We start from the raw sequence: 20,181 nt of genomic DNA, 5'->3' as shown, positions 1-20,181 counted from the left end.
AGCACACACGACTTAGGCAGGCTGGAAATCTGTTCTGGACTGCCCAATGTTAGTCCTGTGATAAAATTCTGTCTGTCAGAGCATGCACTGTGCGCTGGCAATGAACTTAACCAGCTTCTCGCTCTGAGCGTGCCTGCAAGTAGTCCAACTAAAAGTCTACTATAAAATGTCTCATCTCCCACCCTCACTATATGTTCTTTGATTTATTAGGGATTTTTAAACTAGTAAAAGCTTCCATAAATAATACAAAACAGATAAAGTAAATTTAATTTAATAAATATACGTCCTGTCCTCCACAGGATTTCTCTACCTCGCCCTATACATTGTGAGACTGGATGGACCCTGGCAAGCATAATGATTCACCCTTACCTTTCTCTTTGATGGATCCTGAGGTTCTCCCAGGTATTCCGGCTCTTCCTCCCAATACTGGGTAAACACGGAGCTCGTAACACGTCCAGGGTTTGAGATTACCTGAGTAAAACAAGCTAGATGATTCAACGAGTTGCAATTGGACGGCAGATTATTTAACATCTCCTTCTAGTCTGAAGAAAGGAATCACGGGCCCACATGATCATGAAAAAAAATCTGACAGAGAGAATAGAAATATTCTCAAAATATTCTGAGAACAATTTAAATATTCCAGTTCTTCATAGTAAATGTATATTGTGTAGACTGTTCACAGGACCAGAATTTAAGGATTAATCAAGCTCACACTAATGAGAAAATCAATGAAACCTAGGCTATTGATGGTCCTGGAGAGCCACCTGCATAGACATGTCACCATCTGGAGGCCCACATACACCATTAGTAGACATGTCACCATCTGAAGGCCCACATACACCATTAGTAGACATGTCACCATATGAAGGCCCACATACACCATTAGTAGACATGTCACCATATGAAGGCCCACATACACCATTAGTAGACATGTCACCATATGAAGGCCCACATACACCATTAGTAGACATTACACCATTAGTAGACAAGTCACCATCTGGAGGCCCACATACACCATTAGAAGACATGTCACCATATGAAGGCCCACATACACCATTAGTAGACATGTCACCATATGAAGGCCCACATACACCATTAGTAGACATGTCACCATCTGGAGTACCACATACACCATTAGTAGACATGTCACCATATGAAGGCCCACATACACCATTAGTAGACATGTCACCATATGAAGGCCCACATACACCATTAGTAGACATGTCACCATATGAAGGCCAACATACACCATTAGTAGACATGTCACCATATGAAGGCCCACATACACCATTAGTAGACATGTCACCATCTGGAGCATCACATACACCATTAGTAGACATGTCACCATATGAAGGCCCACATACACCATTAGTAGACATGTCACCATATGAAGGCCCACATACACCATTAGTAGACATGTCACCATATGAAGGCCAACATACACCATTAGTAGACATGTCACCATATGAAGGCCCACATACACCATTAGTAGACATGTCACCATCTGGAGCATCACATACACCATTAGTAGACATGTCCCAATATGAAGGCCCACATACACCATTAGTAGACATGTCACCAAATGAAGCCCCACATACACCATTAGTAGACATGTCACCATATGAAGGCCAACATACACCATTAGTAGACATGTCACCATATGAAGGCCCACATACACCATTAGTAGACATGTCACCATCTGGAGGATCACATACACCATTAGTAGACATGTCACCATATGAAGGACCACATACACCATTAGTAGACATGTCACCATCTGGAGGCCCACATACACCATTAGAAGACATGTCACCATCTGAAGATCCACATACACCATTAATAGACTTGTCACTATCTGGAGGCCCAAATACACCATTAGTAGACATATCACCATCTGGAGGCCCACATACACCATTAGTAGACATGTCACCATCTGGAGGCCCACATACACCATTAGTAGACATGTCACCATCCTGAGGCCCACATACTCCATTAGTAGACATGTTCCTTAATCTGTATTTTTGTATAAATATTGGTCTTTACAGCATCACCACTGCTGAGATATGCATGTTCTGGGTATGTCCACAATTCCCCCCTTTTTCTACATACCCCGTGTGTAGACATGTCCACCAGCTGTATATATACATTCACGTTAGATAGACGTGTTACCTGACAATATAAATAACAGACAGTGGAGGGATACATTAGAAAGTAATAATTTTTAAGATGGTCAGATTAATTACCTGATATTACTGCTGATCTGTTATTTCTGGGCACTTTCATCCAGTTTGGATGGTTATAGTGTATTGCACCACGTTCTACCCATTCTATGGTAAAATAATCCACGGACATCATTTCATTCTTCGGAGACTCCTCCCACCGCACTATTACATTGTCACCAGCTCCTTGAGCAGCAACATTAATCGGAGACATTAAATCTGTATTAGGAAAGTGAAGATTTAGGGTTTGTGTATTAAACGGTATGTTCTATTGACATGGGAACCCACTCACAAAATACAATTTAATTTTGCAAACACACTGTAATCTCCTTTATATTAGATCGGATACTATTTGTTTGCCCTTTTGCTGTTTTTGTGCCACATTGTACAATTCATTGCGTTACATGTCACAGTGGACATGCTGCGTTACACATCTCTGTGGAATCACACCAAACACCATGAATACCTTCCATTTCACATCTTTGTGCACACATTGCTTTGCATACACAGGACACACTTTTCATTTCACATTGATAGGCACACACCAGGTACATGTTGCATTGCACACCCCCCTGCATGCTTTATTTTACTTTACAAAAGTAAAAACTAAATGTTTATGGATTGTGATTGCCGATTTTCCACACAAAAAATAATTAAGTCCATACAACCTTTTTGCTACTCAGGGGGAAGAGGAGATCTGTACTCAGTGGCACAGCATTCTTCTCCTGCCTCCTGATGTATGCTATTAACAGCACGTCAATCTCTGTAAGTTTAGCCCGGTTAGTAACTACATCTATTTTAATCGGAATGGATTTATTCAGGATAACTTCCACTGCGCATCCCCAGTTCATATGGTCTTAACCCGCCATCTTAGTAACCGAGTCTTTGGCCCTGTTGGCTGGTCCCTGGATTCCAGGAAAAGTTAAAAAGAGCTAGGTCTGAGAGCCAGAGAGGTGTGGACTCCTGGCTGGGAGAGGAGCTGAGGAGGCAAATACAGAGGGGAAGATATCTGGAAGAAGAGAGCTGCAACCTGATCCAGGGTGGAAGAAGTGCTCAGCGACCCCAGTCAAGCTTCAGCAACTGGGGCTGAAGCATTCACGGGTCCCTGAAAGCAGCTCTGACCTGGTGGAGACACTCAAGGTACTCAATTGGAGAACAGGAGCTTCGTCACTTTTTTTTTTTTAATGTTTTTAATTTAAGTTGTTTTTAAAAATAAACTATACTTTGGACGCCTACCATGGAGGTACCAGGAGATACCTAGATAATTATACCATAAGAGTGAGCAGGTGCAGAAGGAGATATGTGGATAGCCCCCCAAACATGTATGGGAAGGCACCTAGAGACCATTTAACCACCATCCATTCTGTGAGTGCACTTCTGGCTGCTCAGTGATCAAATTAGTTTTAATTGTATTTAACTACGAAGTTATCTTTTTTTGTAGATCAATCACCGGTATTTACTGTATATATCTGTGGTTATCTTTACCATGATTCTATGCAATTTAGAATTTAGGAATGTATTCACAAAAAAAAAAGAAAAAATAATAAAAAAAATATTCACTTAAAAATCCAGGCTAAAATATCCAAGTTGTAACCGAAGAAAATGCTTGCACCGACGTTTGGACCTGTTTTGGCCTGAATATTCCCATTCAGTTTTCGGTGTTTAGTAAACACACTCCTGTTTGTATTAATCTGAATAATCTCCTGCATTTTCAAGCTGATATTTAAAGCATTTACTGCAGTATAACATTGTGCACTAGGAGATAATTAAAACAAATCCTAATTATCTGGAAAAACAGGAATTAATGTTTTTGCAAACTTTCATGGTGTCTGGAGTCTCCAGCTGTTGCCAAATGAAATTTGAGGAGTTTCTCAATCACTCATAGCATGCCTGACATGATAAATGATTTGCTTTATCAAAAAGTATAATGAATTTAGCGCACTACACAAGCATTATTTATGTTCATGTGAGGTTTTATGATAATTTGACACGAGCGAAAGAATCAGTTTGAGTCACCATATTAAATGAAAGCACTCTCTTTTTAACGGTAAATATAGTCTCAAAGTGTTACTTAAACAGAATATTTGGTGAAGACCACAGCTTCCTGTCTTGCTAGAGAGATGATCGGGTCACTGCGTTCTTTAAATGGCAGCGAGAGATACCAATAAATTGCTTGCGTAGATTGCTGTCTTAATAGTACAATGGTTGATACAAAGCAAGCCACAACAACCAGAAAGAGACCAAGTAATGTTTGTGTGTGTGTATATATATATATATATATATATATATATATATATATATATATATATGTATATATAAATATAATTTAAAAAAAACACAAGAGGGCTGAGCTCGGCTGAACATACATGCATTATAGGGTGCTGCTGGGGCTACATACAAGATCCAGCGCCATCGATCATTCACTAAACAACAATTTCAAGTCTCACGGAATTTATTAGTTTAATTTAAAAACACATCACCTAGACAAAACAAATGAGGATTTAGTTACATTATATGATCATACATTGCATAAGCCTGCCACAACGTCAATGTACCCCATTCTCGGCAGGTTCTACTCTAGCAGCCTAATGCCTGCTCTTATGAGATTAATTAACAGGTGAGGTGTTTTTAAAGAAAACTATAACTTTCTGAGAGACTTGAAATTGCTGTTCAGTGAACGGGTAAGTGCGCTGGATATATTTCTAGATATATTTAGTGTTATTTGTATCCAGTTTCCGTTAGGGAATTATTTGCTAACTACAGAGTTGGGTCAAGAAGTTAAAATTCCTCTGGTAATTCACTAAAAGGATGGTTACAGGAGATTAAGCCCAGCATGACGTTGGATCCTGAAGATGGCAATGTTGCCCAAGTGTCATTCATTTACACTTCATTTCATCGCCAAGTAGAGTACATCTCGGTTCAGCTTGGCATGTCTACACAGCGGCGGTCATCAACTAGTGTTCTCTGAGAGCGGGGCAGACAGGCAAATACATTGATTGGTGGAGCAGAGGGCAAGAAAGTAGAGATTGGGCACAGGATTGGACACATTAATATCTTTAGTAAAGATTCCATGGAACAGCAAAATCCTAAATAATAGGCACTAGTGTTCTACCAGAATATGAGAATATGGTAATTCTAGTTTTCTGGCATTTAACAGCTCCTCCTAAACACCTACCAGCTGGGTTACTCACACCATGAATTGCAGAGAAATTGAAAAAGTTACCCCAAAATTCCACAGCTGGAAGAGTAACTGTTGGAGAATTTGTCCAGTTCCACTAATTGTTTCTTAAAGCAACTCCCTACTAAATTATCCACAATTTCCAGTTATATAAAAAAACACTCTTATTTTTCTGTAAAGTAGTCAAGTCTGATATTCAAAATTTCATGCCGGGCCGAGCGTAGAATTGTCCACTATACAAAGCGATGAATTCCAGTAAGAGAACTTTTAAAAACTTTTGATGTTACAAAACGTTGCATGAAAAGAGTCTGGACCACAGATACATTTGTAAATGAAGAATTTCAAACACCGAGAAAATTTACCTGAAACACGCTGAGCAGTTACATTAACGTACGTGGGAGGGGAGTTTCCTTTCGAGTTATAAGCTGACACAGTTATGATACATATTGTCACGTCGATGTCTGTGGCAAGCCACGTGTTTTTCGTGGTGATTTTATTGGCAGGGCTCCTATAATTCTCATTGTAAAAAAACACATTGTAATACAGGATCACCCCCCTTGATTGGGATAAAGTCATATTCTGAAATACAAAATAAATGCTAAATTTATTTAAAATGGCTACTGATGTGCAGCACAACATGTTTAGGAAAATATATTTATTGTGAATTCTGAGACCAAACACAGAAGAAGCAGAGATGTTGGACAGTCGTGTATCAACAGGTTTAACACAGTTAAGAATGAGGTTTAATCAGAGAAATCTGTATATTCAACCTGGGAATCTGTACTTCCACTCTGAAAATCTGCCCATCTATTCAGAAAATATATTCATTATTATTCTACCCATTCACTGCAAATCACAGTTTAAAAAAAGTGTGTACAACCTTCTGAAAATCTACAAATCTGCCAATTCACTCAATGCACTCTACAAATCTACCAATTCACTCCATGCACTCTACAAATATGCCAATTCACTCCATGCACTCTACAAATCTACCAATTCACTCCATGCACTCTACAAATCTACCAATTCACTCCATGCACTCTACAAATCTACCAATTCACTCCATGCACTCTACAAATCTACCAATTCACTCCAGACACTCTACAAATCTGCCAAATCCCTCAATGCACTCTACAAATCTACCAATTCACTCCAGACACTCTACAAATCTGCCAATTCACTCCATGCACTCTACAAATCTACCAATTCACTCCATACACTCTACAAATCTGCCAATTCACTCCATACACTCTACAAATCTGCCAATTCACTCCTGAAACTCTACAAATCTGCCAATTCACTCCTGAAACTCTACAAATCTGCCAATTCACTCCATACACTCTACAAATCTGCCAATTCACTCCATACACTCTACAAATCTGCCAATTCGCTCCTGACTCTACAAGTTTGCCAATTCACTCCATACACTCTACAAATCTGACAGTTCACTCCTGACACTCTACAAATCCAGTCCCCCAATACCTTATAGTCTATATATTTTTTTCCTGACTGCTTGCTAATTCTCCTTTGAGATTTTGAGAATCTCTTTATTCATCCCAGTACTCTACAATTTTGAGGCTGGAAGTCTGTCGAGTCTACTTGAGTTATTGAAAATTTGTTCATTGATGCAGAGACTCACTGAAAATGTCCTCTTTTACTGGCAAGTCTCACTAATATACTAAAGTGAGACTTGTCGGGAATTCAAAGTGAATATCACATTTTACACCAAACTGGAAGCATAGCTGACTTGTAGAATGTTTCCAATTCAGCTATTTTGGCATTACATTTGGAATGCAAGTATGAGTCCCTAAGAATGATCACTTTAGTATATAGTCCTGTAAGAATCTGCATTGAATCGAACATTTAAAGTGAATTTGAAACGTAAGGTCAAAATAACCGCATTTGGTAAAAAAAAAAGTCCCCAATGCTTTTCATTTAGCTACTCTGACCTTAAACTTGAAATTCACTTTGATTTAACATTGATTTATTAAAACCCTGTATGATTTTAAGCGTGTTGTCATATAAATAACTCAAATTTTAATATCTCATGTAATTCTGTTTGGAAAATACTAAAATCATACCTTCCAGAAAAGATTTATAATCTTTGTATTATCATCAACGTTCCGTAATCTGTACCAGATGTCGACCTTCCCAACTGGCACTATTTTGGAAGAAAGAAAAAAAAATATGTTAAAAAATGTTTAACCCCTTAAGGACACATGACATGTGTGACATGTCATGATTCCCTTTTATTCCAGAAGTTTGGTCCTTAAGGGGTTAAACCATTTTATTTAGATTTTGAAAATCCCAATATCGGTTATTTGCATATTGTTACTAAATAATCGAAAAAAAATATTTTGAGGCCCTCCTTTGTACTAGTTTTATTTAATTTCCCTGAAACCTACTGTTCCTGGCAATTAAGATTTTCTTTGAAATATTGTTTACTTCCTGTGTTTGATGAATCACTTCAATAAATGTGATATTTAAAAATAAAGCACGTATAACTCTACCATCTCTTAAACCTCCTCTGTCTTACCCTTCTGGGTTTTTTTCTATAGTGATCTGCTCCTGAGGACACCAGATAAAAATCCCCCAAAATTATAGCACAAGAGCACAATTAGCTAAACTTGCATTCCGTGAAAAGAACTCTCTAGATTCACCATGGCTACTAGTCCAAATGATGTGTCTCTTTTGGCAGTGTCCTTCCCTCTCTCTAGTCCTGGCCTCTCCTCTTCTGGTTTCATACTTCCCAAAGATGGAGTACAATATCTATTCTAAACAGAATTTTATTGAATTGCCTTTCCATAACTACACAAATAAGCACAAACAGCACTGAAACTTTGTATGGTTTCCTGCCCACATTTCTGCAGTTTCCCACGGTAATTTCTTGCTATTTTAAACATAGCTTTTATACCAAAAGTCACCTACGCTACATAGACGACATCAAACTGTATGCCAAGAATGAGCGAGACATTGACTCACTGATCCACCTAACTGGGATATACAGCAAGGACATCGGAATGTCGTACGGACTAGAGAAGTGCGGGCGGATGATAGCAAAAAGAGGGAAGCTGATCAGGACAGAAGGAGTTAACGTTCCAGAAGTGAAAAATGGAAATGACCTCCTACTAAGGAGATCTAAAGCTGACAGCAAAATTGAATAGACAACAATAGTAAAATAATACCTACAAATTCCTAGTAGGTATGGTGTGTATATCGGAGGGGAAATATGAAAAAATAGACTTTCTAATGCATTGGCTAGTGCCCTTAGTTAAACAAAATTAAATAGTTGACATATGTCTTTATTGAATCCTTACTAAATAACAAAGTAGTGACCCTTTGTTATTTAGTAAGGATTCAATTTATACAATGTTTTCTATGTCTAGAGACCGATCTCTTTTCTTGCAGCAGCAATTTTGTGAGGATATGGCATTTTTGTCTTGTTAATCGAACCCTTCTGATTTATCCTTTTCTTATTTTTGGTTTGCCGGAATTATGTGAAACCATATATTCCATTTATACCCCAAACCAAGTGATTCAATAACAGAAGCTTTTTTTTAAATTTTTTTTTTTAAAGTCTCTTAATATTTGTTTGATTTTTTTTTTAATGCAAAATTCTTCAGTCTTTTGTTAAGTCTACTGGAAGCAACCGTCTGTATAATTTATTTATCTATTTATTATTTACGTTTCGGGTTTAGGGTTTTTAACCTACTCTGAGGTTGTTAGATTCAGTTTGAGCAAAGTACAGACAGGAAATGTCAATCGCAATAAAATAACTGATTTCCTCAATGATCAAAGTCACTCTGCGAAACCAGGTGGGGAGAACAAATTCTCCCGAAATATCTGCTATTCAAAAAAAGAGTTTGGACGTAGCGTTCCCTGGTGACCCTTTAACGAGTTCACAGGATCCTTAAAGGTGAGTCTTTGGGTTGCCAGTAGGAGTGAACATAAGATTAATTGTATCACACGAAAATGAAACTTGCTAAGAATGATATCACACCTTTTAATCCACAACCCATGACGCATCAAAAAAATAGAAAACAATGAGGCAGTTTTACACAGTGGGAAGAATGAGAATTCAAACGCAAATCGACTGCGTCAGCAAACCACAGTGGGATCTAACATATGTTAATTAAGCCTTTTATTAAAAGCATTAATGAGGAGCTGCCGTGGCATTATATTAGATAAGACAGATGCATTTTTATTTTTTAAACATAAACCTCATTTAAAAAAATTTTTTTTATTAATGCAAGGCTGCTGTGGCACTAACAGAATTCTCTTGGCAATTTTTAAATGTTGGTTCATTTAGGAAATGTTTTTATATGGAAAAATACATTCGTATTTCTGTTATTTTCAAGTGTGTCTTGCGATTACCAAGCAATACATTATTTTTACACATTTAACACACGTATAGCATAAAACACCATTAGCAGATTTTAGTAATCTTAGAGAGAGAGATGATTGCACGTTAATGGAAGATTTAGTGATTCAGCATTTACTAAAAGATTTCCCAAATTAAGCAATCATAAAATGAGATTTGTGGGGAAAAAGTTATAACTTTGTTTAAACCTGTTTTTTATTGTTTTTTTTTTCTTGGTAAAACAAAATGGTTATAAGTATCCTTGCACTAAAGTGATAAATCGTAAATAACAAAACGCATAATAAATATTACTTAAAAAACAAACAAACCCCAAAACATGCTAAAATAACTCATTACTGTGAAATTTTTAGAAATGCTTACACGCTAAAACTGTTCTAATCAGTGATTAATTTTGTGCAGTCATGAAATTTAATAGCAACTTGCTATTTAATTGCTACTAGCTCTAAGTGGAATAAAATTATAATTAGCAATTATGTTATCGATTAATTTGTTTGTCCTTTATTGGTACATGCATCCCCGTTATAGAAATTAGAAACATACATAGAAACATAGAATGTGACGGCAGATAAGAACCATTCGGCCCATCTAGTCTGCCCAGTTTTCTAAATACTTTCATTAGTCCCTGGCCTTATCTTATAGTTAGGATGGCCTTATGCCTATCCCACGCATGCTTAAACTCCTTTACTGTGTTAACCTCTACCACTTCAGCTGGAAGGCTATTCCATGCATCCACTACCCTCTCAGTAAAGTAATACTTCCTGATATTATTTTTAAACCTTTGTCCCTCTAATTTAAGACTATGTCTTCTTGTTGTGGTAGTTTTTCCTCTTTTAAATATAGTCTCCTCCTTTACTGTGTTGATTCCCCTTATGTATTTAAATGTTTCTATCATATCCCCCCGTCTCGTCTTTCCTCCAAGCTATACACGTTAAGTTCCTTTAACCTTTCCTGGTAAGTTTTATCCTGCAATCCATGAACCAGTTTAGTAGCCCTTCTCTGAACTCTCTCTAAAGTATCAATATCCTTCTGAAGATAGGGTCTCCAGTACTGTGTGCAATACTCCAAGTGAGGTCTCACCAGTGTTCTGTACAATGGCATGAGCACTTCCCTCTTTCTACTGCTAATATCTCTCCCTATACAACCAAACATTCTGCTAGCATTTCCTGCTGCTCTATTACATTGTCTGCCTACCTTTAAGTAATCAGAAATAATCACCCCTAAATCCCTTTCCTCAGATGTTGAGGTTAGGACTCTATCAAATATTCTGTACTCTGCCCTTGGGTTTTTACATCCAAGGTGCATTATCTTTGAGTACACACACTTCATCCTTGTGGGTGCATTCAGGATGGGTCCTGTGGGTGGATTTGGGCGTGGGTCATGTGGGCGGTCTCAGGGCTGGGTCATGTGGGCGGACTCAAGGGTTGGGCCCCTGGAGGACCAGACCTTGGGCTGCATCAGGGGCCCAAACATTTCTGGTGGCAGCCCTGCCTGTAACCTATAAACTGATTTATAAATGGCATTGTGATTTATTTGACACATATTATGACAACATGCACTAATTTGTTTAACCTCTAAAAATTCAAGTAATTTGACGTATTTACCATCTTCTGGAGTTTGGGTTATCACTGGATCACTCCAGTTGCTCCATTTCCCAGTATTGACTAAGAATTTACATGAAGCCTGGAACTCATAGATTGTAAATGGAATCAGGTTGGGCAGATTATAGATTTTGGTTCCTAGAATGTCCACCTACATGAATCACATTGGAAGGAGACATTTAAAGTAAATATATTGAATAACAGTTTAACCATTAAACAGTCCATAAATAACATCTCTAAACTCCAGTAAAATCAGAGACAACCCTACATTTCCTATATTTTGGTGTCACTTATCAGAGAGTAATATTTTGAAGTCTCTATTTTCTACATGGGTTTCACTTTTCATATCTCTTTTTTCTACATGGGTTTCACTTTACATATCCAGGTTAAATTTTGGAGGCCTTGTCTTCCTTATAGGATGGGAAGTCAACTGGGGTCTTTAAGAACTATACAGACCATGTACCTGCATAGGTAGATTAAAAGAATCATGTGTGGTTATATTTGACCCATTCTGGACCTAAACTACAAACCACTTTGGCTCAACAATGGCCCAAAGAAACTAGGAACTAGGCCCAAAGATATTATATTAAGCCAAGTGTGGTTGTGTTGTAGGTCATGGATGGAAACCCTAATTCTGAAATGGTAGGGTTGCCAGTAGAAGACATGAAGGAAGGTTAGAACCTGCAGATAACATTAGGAAGTTGTACATAAAAATAATAACTTTTTTAGTAATTGAAGGAGACAAATATGGGGGAAGAGTTCAATGGAGCTTGGGGCAGACAAGGAAATAAATAATCCTTTGTTATTAGATGGACAATGTATAGACTAATGAACTAGTTGACTTTTCAACCCATCAGCTCAATCTTTGTTTCAAATTCCAATTTACATTTCATGAGATTACATTGAAAATCTCAAGTCTTCAAAAATTCACAACGACAGCAAGTCCTCATATAATGATGTATTACCTCATTCCAAGATCTGTCATGGATGGGTCGATATCTTAACCGGAAATGCTGGGAATCTTGCGGATCGAGAAAGCTGATGTTGCAGCTACTTGTAGCGTTATTAAACTCTATTAATATATCTTGTGGTGGACTTGGTTTCACTATGAAAGAGATAATATTAATTGAGAAACTGAAATATAGATGTGGAGATAGGAGGAAACGTGACGAAGAGGAAACATCAAACAGCTGTACCTGAGGACATTATGTGCACTAAATGTGATTACAATACGGATACTAGTCTACAAGACTGAACCACTGACCAGCAAGGCTCTGGGCATCAACATTTAACTCTGTGACTACCAGAATGGAGCAATAATTAATAAGATGCTGGTGTATCAGACACTAAAATTCAGGACTATTAACTATTGCTATATATTTTATCTCCAGTCTCTCTACACCAAGGAGTACTTAACAATTCTAAAACAGAGTTCTAATGTTGTGCAATCGCCATGGAAACCAATGGAAAGTTCCAACTGAGTTCTACAAGTTTGAAGTTATAACTTTGCCCAGACATTGCTCTTTATAAACAACCAACACATGTCCGCAGTATGCTTTGTGATATCTGAGACTTTCATGTGACCTCTGTAGAAGGCTGCGACACTGTAGCGTTACTTATCTTATCCAGGGGCCGGCCGCGGTCCTCTCTTCGAGCCGCGCGAGGTCCTGCTGCTGCACGAGCCGCGTGCGGCTCACCCGACGGCGTCAATAGGAAGGCTGGCAGTGACCACGAGAAGTGGCCACGTGTCCCGCCTGAATCTAATAGCACGCCGCGAGTCTCGGGCGCGCTCTTAAAGAGACAGTGGGAGCCTAAATTGCCAAAAGGCTCCCATTGGCCCCTGTCATGCCACACTCCCCATACACTTACCTTTTGGGGGTGTGGATATGACAGGAGCCAATCACATTAGTTTAGAAGCTATTTAAACTTACCTTTTTCCCTTAGTTCCTTGCCCTATCGTGGTTTCTGTTTCAGTTCCCTTTAGCGCTTGTTGTGTTCAGTTGTGTTCCTTCGTACTTGACCTTGGCTTTGTTTCTGACTACGTTATCTCTTTATCCTTATCTGTTCTGTTTGCCGGCTTGCTGTTTACTGTGTACCAGACCCCGGCTAGTCCTAGGTTACGCTGTCTCTTTGTGCCCTAGACCTCGGAACGCTCTTGACTCTGTACTCCTCTCATATACGTCGAGTCCGGCCATTCTAAGGTCCAGTAGACGTATCTCCCCTCTGTGTTGCCTTTTGTTGAGTTGAATTCTGCGTGTTGGGGTATATTTTCGTTACAGACACGTGTAGTACAGGATGTTTTCTAAGGCGTTGGATTCACTTTAATGGAACATGCATCCCAAGTTTCACTTTCTGGTTCGGTTAAAGGGTTTCTTAAGCATTGCAAATTTTCCCAGCAATGATGAGGTTAAGTTGTGTTTTACCAAACAATTCAGGTCACATGTAGCACAGGAAGCTATTATAATGTGTCATTATTTCCTGACCTGTTCCTGCCTCAAACCACAGGATGACCAGAAGCAGGTAGCATTTTATTGTTTGTATTTCTTAAAATGAATCCATCACGTGTATTGTATATGTTACAAGGTATCAAAGCATGCTTAAAAGCACACTATAGTCACCCAGACCACTTAATCTCATTAAAATAATCTGGGTGCAGTGTCCCGGTCCTCTTAACCCTACAATGTAAAACGTTGCAGTTCTACAAATACCGATTTGTATTCCTAACACCATAGTGTTCCTTTAACATCATAGCATATCTGTACATTTATACAACAATATGTGATTTATATTATTTGGGTAGATGGATGGGCGGGTGGGATTATTTCCTTCTGTGTGATAAAGTTTGTCTCTGTATAACACAGTTGCAGTTATTATCTTAAATGTCATTTTTTTACATCTGATATCTACTATAATTATATCTACTGTAAAACTTCTGAACTACATCTATCTACACCAGCATCAAATTACGATTGTACAATATTGTGTGTGCGGTGACTGTGTTTATGTTATTGAATGTTGTGTGTGAGTGTGTTCGAAGTGGCTGTAGTGGTGTGTGTGTGTGTGTGTAGGGGAGTCTGAGTGTGGCTGAATCTTGTGTGTGTATTGTCTGAGTGTGCGGGGAGATTTTCAAAAATTATCTTTATCTAAAATGTAATGAAAAATCCTTACTACCACATCCGTGTCTATTTGCTTACCACCTTGTAGGTCCTTCGTCCGTCGGAGAGTACGGTCCATGACAACTACATCTTTGTGGTATTTTTGGCCTCACACTGAACACAGTAGTTGGTGTGAAAACACATTAGAGATTAAACAGATATGAATGGGACTCTCTGACCAACAGAGGACTTAAACTGTGGTGGAAGAAGATGAGGTAGATAAGTATTTTCCAGAATATTTTACATAGACATGATTTAAAAAAAACAAACAGCTTTTTTCTCTCTCTAAAGTTAGGGAGATCATGAGCTACACTTTATTTTCAGAGACAATTCTTTAAGCAATGTTCCATTTCAGTGGTTAAGCTAATTTACCCACAATCCATCAGTCAAAACAATCCTACAGAATTGTAACTAGTGCTTTACGTTGAGCTTCCGCATCACGTTATGGAGTTTTTCTCGGCCAGTTTCACAGAAGCGCCTCCAATGGCTGCCACTATGACAGCCACAAGAGGTGGATTTAACCCTGCAATGTAAACACCACTGTAATTTAAAAAAAAAAAAACTGTAATGTTTTACATTGCGGGGTTAAAAGGTGCCACTGCACCCAGACTGCTTCATTGTCCTTTAAACCACATTAAAGCAGTTCCTGTCTGCTAGAGCATCCTGGGAGATGTAGTCCTCAGCATATGGAGTGGCAAACTTCAGCTTTTGATGCTGAATGTCAGTTAATTGCGTATCTGCTGTTGTACCGTGCTGCTGAATATGGTGGTGCGTTACAAAAAAAAAGAAATTAATAAGTACATTATTGGTGCTAACCTTCCTGAGGCTGGCATGTGGGAGCAGCTGCGACCCTCCAGTTTTGCGTGTTCCCACACTCTTTCACTATCCTTTTACCCAATACTAAATTCACAGTTGCGTGAAGATGTGTAAGATAATACCACTTACATGTTCCCCTGACCTCTGGGCCCATATTCAGCAGTACCCTTTATACACACCTGCATCAAAATATGCGAATGTATGTGGCAGCGAGGAGTTTGTACCCAGACCATTAGATGCTGCAACTTTAACTATAAAATCCTCCCCGCGTCTCATGATGAACGGAAACTTCATAAACCGTATTCCACGTTCTCCGTACCCTCCAGAGATAAGTGCATGGTCAGTGCATGATGTTCCCTGGCAAACCCTGAAACACAATAAAATAGTGGATTTCACACAGTGTAAATAAACAACCTAAAGCCACCCACACAAATTTGGAGTCCACAGTCACTAAACACCTTTATAAATATATCACGTCCGTCGTCTATCCTACATTTAAAGACTCAGAATTGCTTCATATCAAATTCAAATTAACAGAATGACACATTCACTGAAAAAAACCCATATACACTAAGTTTGTGATTGGAAGTAACTATATAGACAATGTCCCAAATGTCTTAAAATTCCTAGGAAGCGTTTTTTATTAAAGATATATACTTGTAAACTCAGAGTCAGCTTATGTTTTGATTATTAAAAAAAAATAAATCTCTTTATCATGGTTAGGCCAAGTGTAAATAGCTATTGTTGTGGCGGTGTGTTATCGGGAAATCAGTTAGCTATAACTTGTTGGTAAGTTAGTGTAGGAAATAAAATAAAATGAAAATTAGTTGATATACAGTTTGTAGATTGATAATGTATTTAAATAGGTAGTTGGATATTCTAATATGTTGATTATTTTAGAAAAAAATGATTATATAGAGTTAATAACAAGGATCTGGATTGTCAAGAATTCAGTATGAATTCAAAATTAATTTCAAATTGCAGGAGAAAAACTAATATTTTGGTCTGAATAAAAAACAGGCCAAATCACCAGTTGGTCCCAGGGCAAGACCGTTCAAAATACAAACAGTCAGTTGTTCTCCCAAAAGAGATGGGAAAAGCTATCTGGTATGTTTAGGGAAGCTCCCAAAATCTAATTATACGTCACTAGATATAAAAGTAACCCATAGTATACTACAACGTAGAAACTTTTCAAAAAATCAACCCTACACTAGAAGATTTCAACAGAAGAATTGCATTTGATTACGAACACTTATTTTGTCCACAAGTTACTTTAGGCATTAGAATGATATGTGATCTGAGGCTTTATTCACGGAGTCCAATATCTAGTATCGATCATACGGTATCTCTCACCATGCCAATGGCGTCTAGTGTAGAATACAACAGTAAAAAGGGGGATGGGGACGTAGTCTCTTAGAAGGTGGTCACTATGTCCCTACTGTGTGATATAAAGACACAAAGTAACACATGCTCACACGAGTGGATACAATTACCTATTCAAACAGTGGGCTGTCATTAGTGAAATAGATCGTCTGGTCCACAGCCTCCAAAGAAAGACAGAGTATTAATTCACTAGATATTAGAAATCAGGAAAGACGTATAGAGCAACCCTCTCTCCCTGTTAAAACTAACTAGACAGAATGAGGATAAATAGATAAGTGAAAAAAAGTTAAAGAATATTAAAGTGGATATTGCACAATGTGCGATAAAGTGCACAGTGCTAAAAAGTGCAATGTTTCAAATTATAGGTGAAAAGTAGGTGACTCTAAGGTATTGTTTTGACCTAAGATTAGCAACTTCAAAATCATTTCTGGATAGTTCCAGCCCAGGTTTAGTGAAAGCCACTGTCAAAGGAAACCTGTCACGTCTCGAGATTTTTAATATATATTACTTATCCCCTAAAGGGACAGTTAAGGCACCCAGATCATTTATTCTCAATGAAGTGGTCCTGCTGAATGACCGTTGTGCCAGGAGGTGCCGGCAGCAGCACTGAGTTAGTCTCGGCTCCGGAAAACAGTACGTAAAATGTTTATTTTTCCCTAGTTTTTTTTTTATGCAGTTTGAGGGAGGGGAGCTGAATCTAAATAGGGACTAGAACACTATAGCGTTAGGAATACATGTTTCTATTCCAAATGCTATAGTGTTCCTTTAACAATGTTGTACTTGAGAGGTGTAAAAAAAAAATGCAGAACCTAACACGTCTTTATCGTGCTACTAGGCAGAGAAAGCAATTAAACATATGGGATTAGGCATAAAAAGTGCCATGCTCTAAAAAGTAAGTTGGGCAATCACTATGGAAACCAGTGGAACCAGCAGGCACATTCCATTGGTGACTTCTCCCCTATTACATCTTTGCACCACTTTTAAGAACACCACACATTTTATACATAATCCCCAATGTTTCTGTCTCTCCTCCCGTTTTGCATTGTGTGCCTTCGCTGTGCCAGGATTTAAATGGATTGTGATGTCATTTTGATGTGATGTCAATTTGTAAATCAGTTACATGAATTTAAAAGAAGACAAACCGTCGCGTGACAAACAGGTTAAAACAAGTTGTAGGTGAAAGAAGTGAAGGTATCCCTTTAGTGTGTCATTCAAACACAAATACCCAACTGTAAAGTGTATGCTGTCTTGATGTAGGTTTCACTTCCAGTTGTCCACGAACACAACATTGTACTATTTTCCTCCTCGTTTCCACAATTCACTATCGTAGGCTGGTCTGGAGACTCTGCCAGGAGACGGGGAATATAAAAAAATAATTTCAGAGCATTTTAATAGTTTTTCTCATATTCAAATAAAAGGTCAGTAATGACTTTATCATTTAAATGCGCACTCCAGAACAAATTGAAATCTGTGTTTAGGTCTGGAGAATGCAATGATAACAGGGGAGAGAGAATTAAACCGTGACGCTCCGTGATACAACCACTTATTATTTTATTAATGACACGGAGGCTCCTATTATGCCCTGTTACTAGGCAGAGCTGGTTGTATCTGTTATATATTATTCATATTATTCATATTTTCTCTTTCAGTTATTTTTTTTCTTTGTTGCTGAGGAATAAAGTAAAAAAGAGAGATTGCATAATACTCGCCTCCGTGTCGTTAATAAAATTATGACTTTACATCATGTAAATAGTAAAATCTGGGAATTTATTAAGATACTCACTTCCAACAGAGATCTTTATCATGCAAACTGACCGGTCCTGGACGGGTCTCAGGTGACATGTATATATTGTATCACCAGGAGACGGGTTGATGTCTTGTACGCTCACGCTGGAAGCATTATTGCTGCAAATATTGTTCATCATTGACCTGCTTTTTCTTTTAAATATTGTTGGACAATTCTTACTGTCTCTGGTTAAGGTACAGGTAATGCTGACAGAAGATCCCAGATTTAACACTGTGCCAGGAATTGCTGACATTTTTGCTGTTCTACATCCTGATGCTAGGGGAAAAACCCAAAAAGTGTCAGGGTTAGTGGCTACCATGGTCTACTACAATAGTTTAATTTTTACAGTATTTGTTTTTACTCATTAAAATTGATCTAGTTCTTTAAGCCACAGAATTTGTGTCTGCTCTGTTAATAGTCTTCTAGACCCTGCAGGAGTCTGCTGTGTGTGTTTAAAGTAAAAATTTTTAGAGCAGGAGATATAAACTTCTAAAATAAGTTAACATCTGATTTAAAATGAAACCATTTTTTTCATGCAAGGCTGTGTTGGTGATATTGCAGGGCATGGTCTATACGCACATACTGTAGTAGTAGTGAAACTATACATTATTTAGAGATGCCTCTAATTTCTCTTTAATTGCAATAAAAATAATATAATGGGGTTCAATAAACACTGGATTGCAGTGAACTGAAAACAGAATTGCAAAATTGAGGCTAAAATACCCAAGCTATAGCTGAGTTAGAGAATTTTTCAAAATTCTTAAAGGGACACTGCAGTCACCAGAGCAGCGTAATCTACTGGTGTGTATAGTATGTCCCTGCAGGCACTTTAATGTAAACACTGCCTTTTCAGAGAAAAGGCAGTGTTTACATTACTGCCTAGGAACACTCAGACGGCCACTAGAAGTGCTTCCTGGTTCAGTGCTGCAAAGTGTGCAGTTCTGACGTTCAGCGTCTCCACCATCTGCATGGAGAGGCTGCACGTTCCTAATAGAGATGTACTTATTCAATGCATCTCTGTGAGTAGATGCTGATTGGCAAAGCGCATGCACAATAGCCTCTCAATTCTTTCCTACAAGAAAGCATTGCATTGGTTGAGATTGTCAATTTTGAAGATATCAGCCAAGGAAGCAGAGCGGGGACGGAGCCAGCTGCGGGGGCCAAATTTATTTTAAGTTTTATTACCTTTTAACAAGGGCAAAGGGGGACCGACAACCTAAAATGCATTTTTGTACACTGTAGTGTCAGGAATACAGGTTTGTATTTCTGAAACTATAGGTGTTCCTTAAAATTTAGCAGTTTGTTTTTTGATTCACTACAATTCTTTACTACAAGGTGTTGCCGTAAAATTTACTTTTCCACACTAACCTGCTTTTGTATTCAGTAGAAGCCACATGACAAAAACATTGATGAGTAACCATTTTTCCCAATATCCACTCTCCATAGGCAGAGCATTTGCACGGCCTGCATTACTGAAATAATAATAAAAAAAGAATATCAGTCACGCAAAACTGAAAAGAAACATGACCAAATATTGGTTACCTAGGGATAACCAAACTGTAGCAAACCAGCTTCTATTGACTACATTTCCTAACCTACTCAGGCAACCTGCAAAAGACACATAACTGTATCCCTGGTAACCCGCCGGGACAGTCACTAAACTGG

General features: G+C 38.2%; 1 protein-coding gene across 1 annotated transcript in view; it reads right to left on the bottom strand.

Annotated features, from left to right (window-relative positions):
* LOC134569126 (interleukin-12 receptor subunit beta-2-like) overlaps positions 1-19,921 on the bottom strand; it is a 29,096-nt gene extending 9,175 nt beyond the window's left edge. The window contains exons 1-10 of the mRNA XM_063428031.1: positions 19,885-19,921; positions 18,514-18,792; positions 17,961-18,075; positions 15,527-15,714; positions 12,342-12,481; positions 11,380-11,527; positions 7,479-7,558; positions 5,760-5,976; positions 2,244-2,438; positions 370-471 (exon numbers count right to left, since the gene is read on the bottom strand). Of these exons, the coding sequence (XP_063284101.1) occupies positions 370-471; positions 2,244-2,438; positions 5,760-5,976; positions 7,479-7,558; positions 11,380-11,527; positions 12,342-12,481; positions 15,527-15,714; positions 17,961-18,075; positions 18,514-18,792; positions 19,885-19,912 (1,492 nt within the window). The 5' untranslated portion in view covers positions 19,913-19,921. The remainder of the gene's footprint in view (positions 1-369; positions 472-2,243; positions 2,439-5,759; positions 5,977-7,478; positions 7,559-11,379; positions 11,528-12,341; positions 12,482-15,526; positions 15,715-17,960; positions 18,076-18,513; positions 18,793-19,884) is intronic.
* Between the last annotated feature and the right edge of the window lie 260 nt (positions 19,922-20,181).

The sequence above is a fragment of the Pelobates fuscus genome, chromosome 7, assembly GCF_036172605.1.
Source record: "Pelobates fuscus isolate aPelFus1 chromosome 7, aPelFus1.pri, whole genome shotgun sequence".
NCBI classification, from domain to species: Eukaryota; Metazoa; Chordata; class Amphibia; order Anura; family Pelobatidae; genus Pelobates; species Pelobates fuscus.
This window is presented reverse-complemented; position numbering and strand designations above follow the sequence as displayed.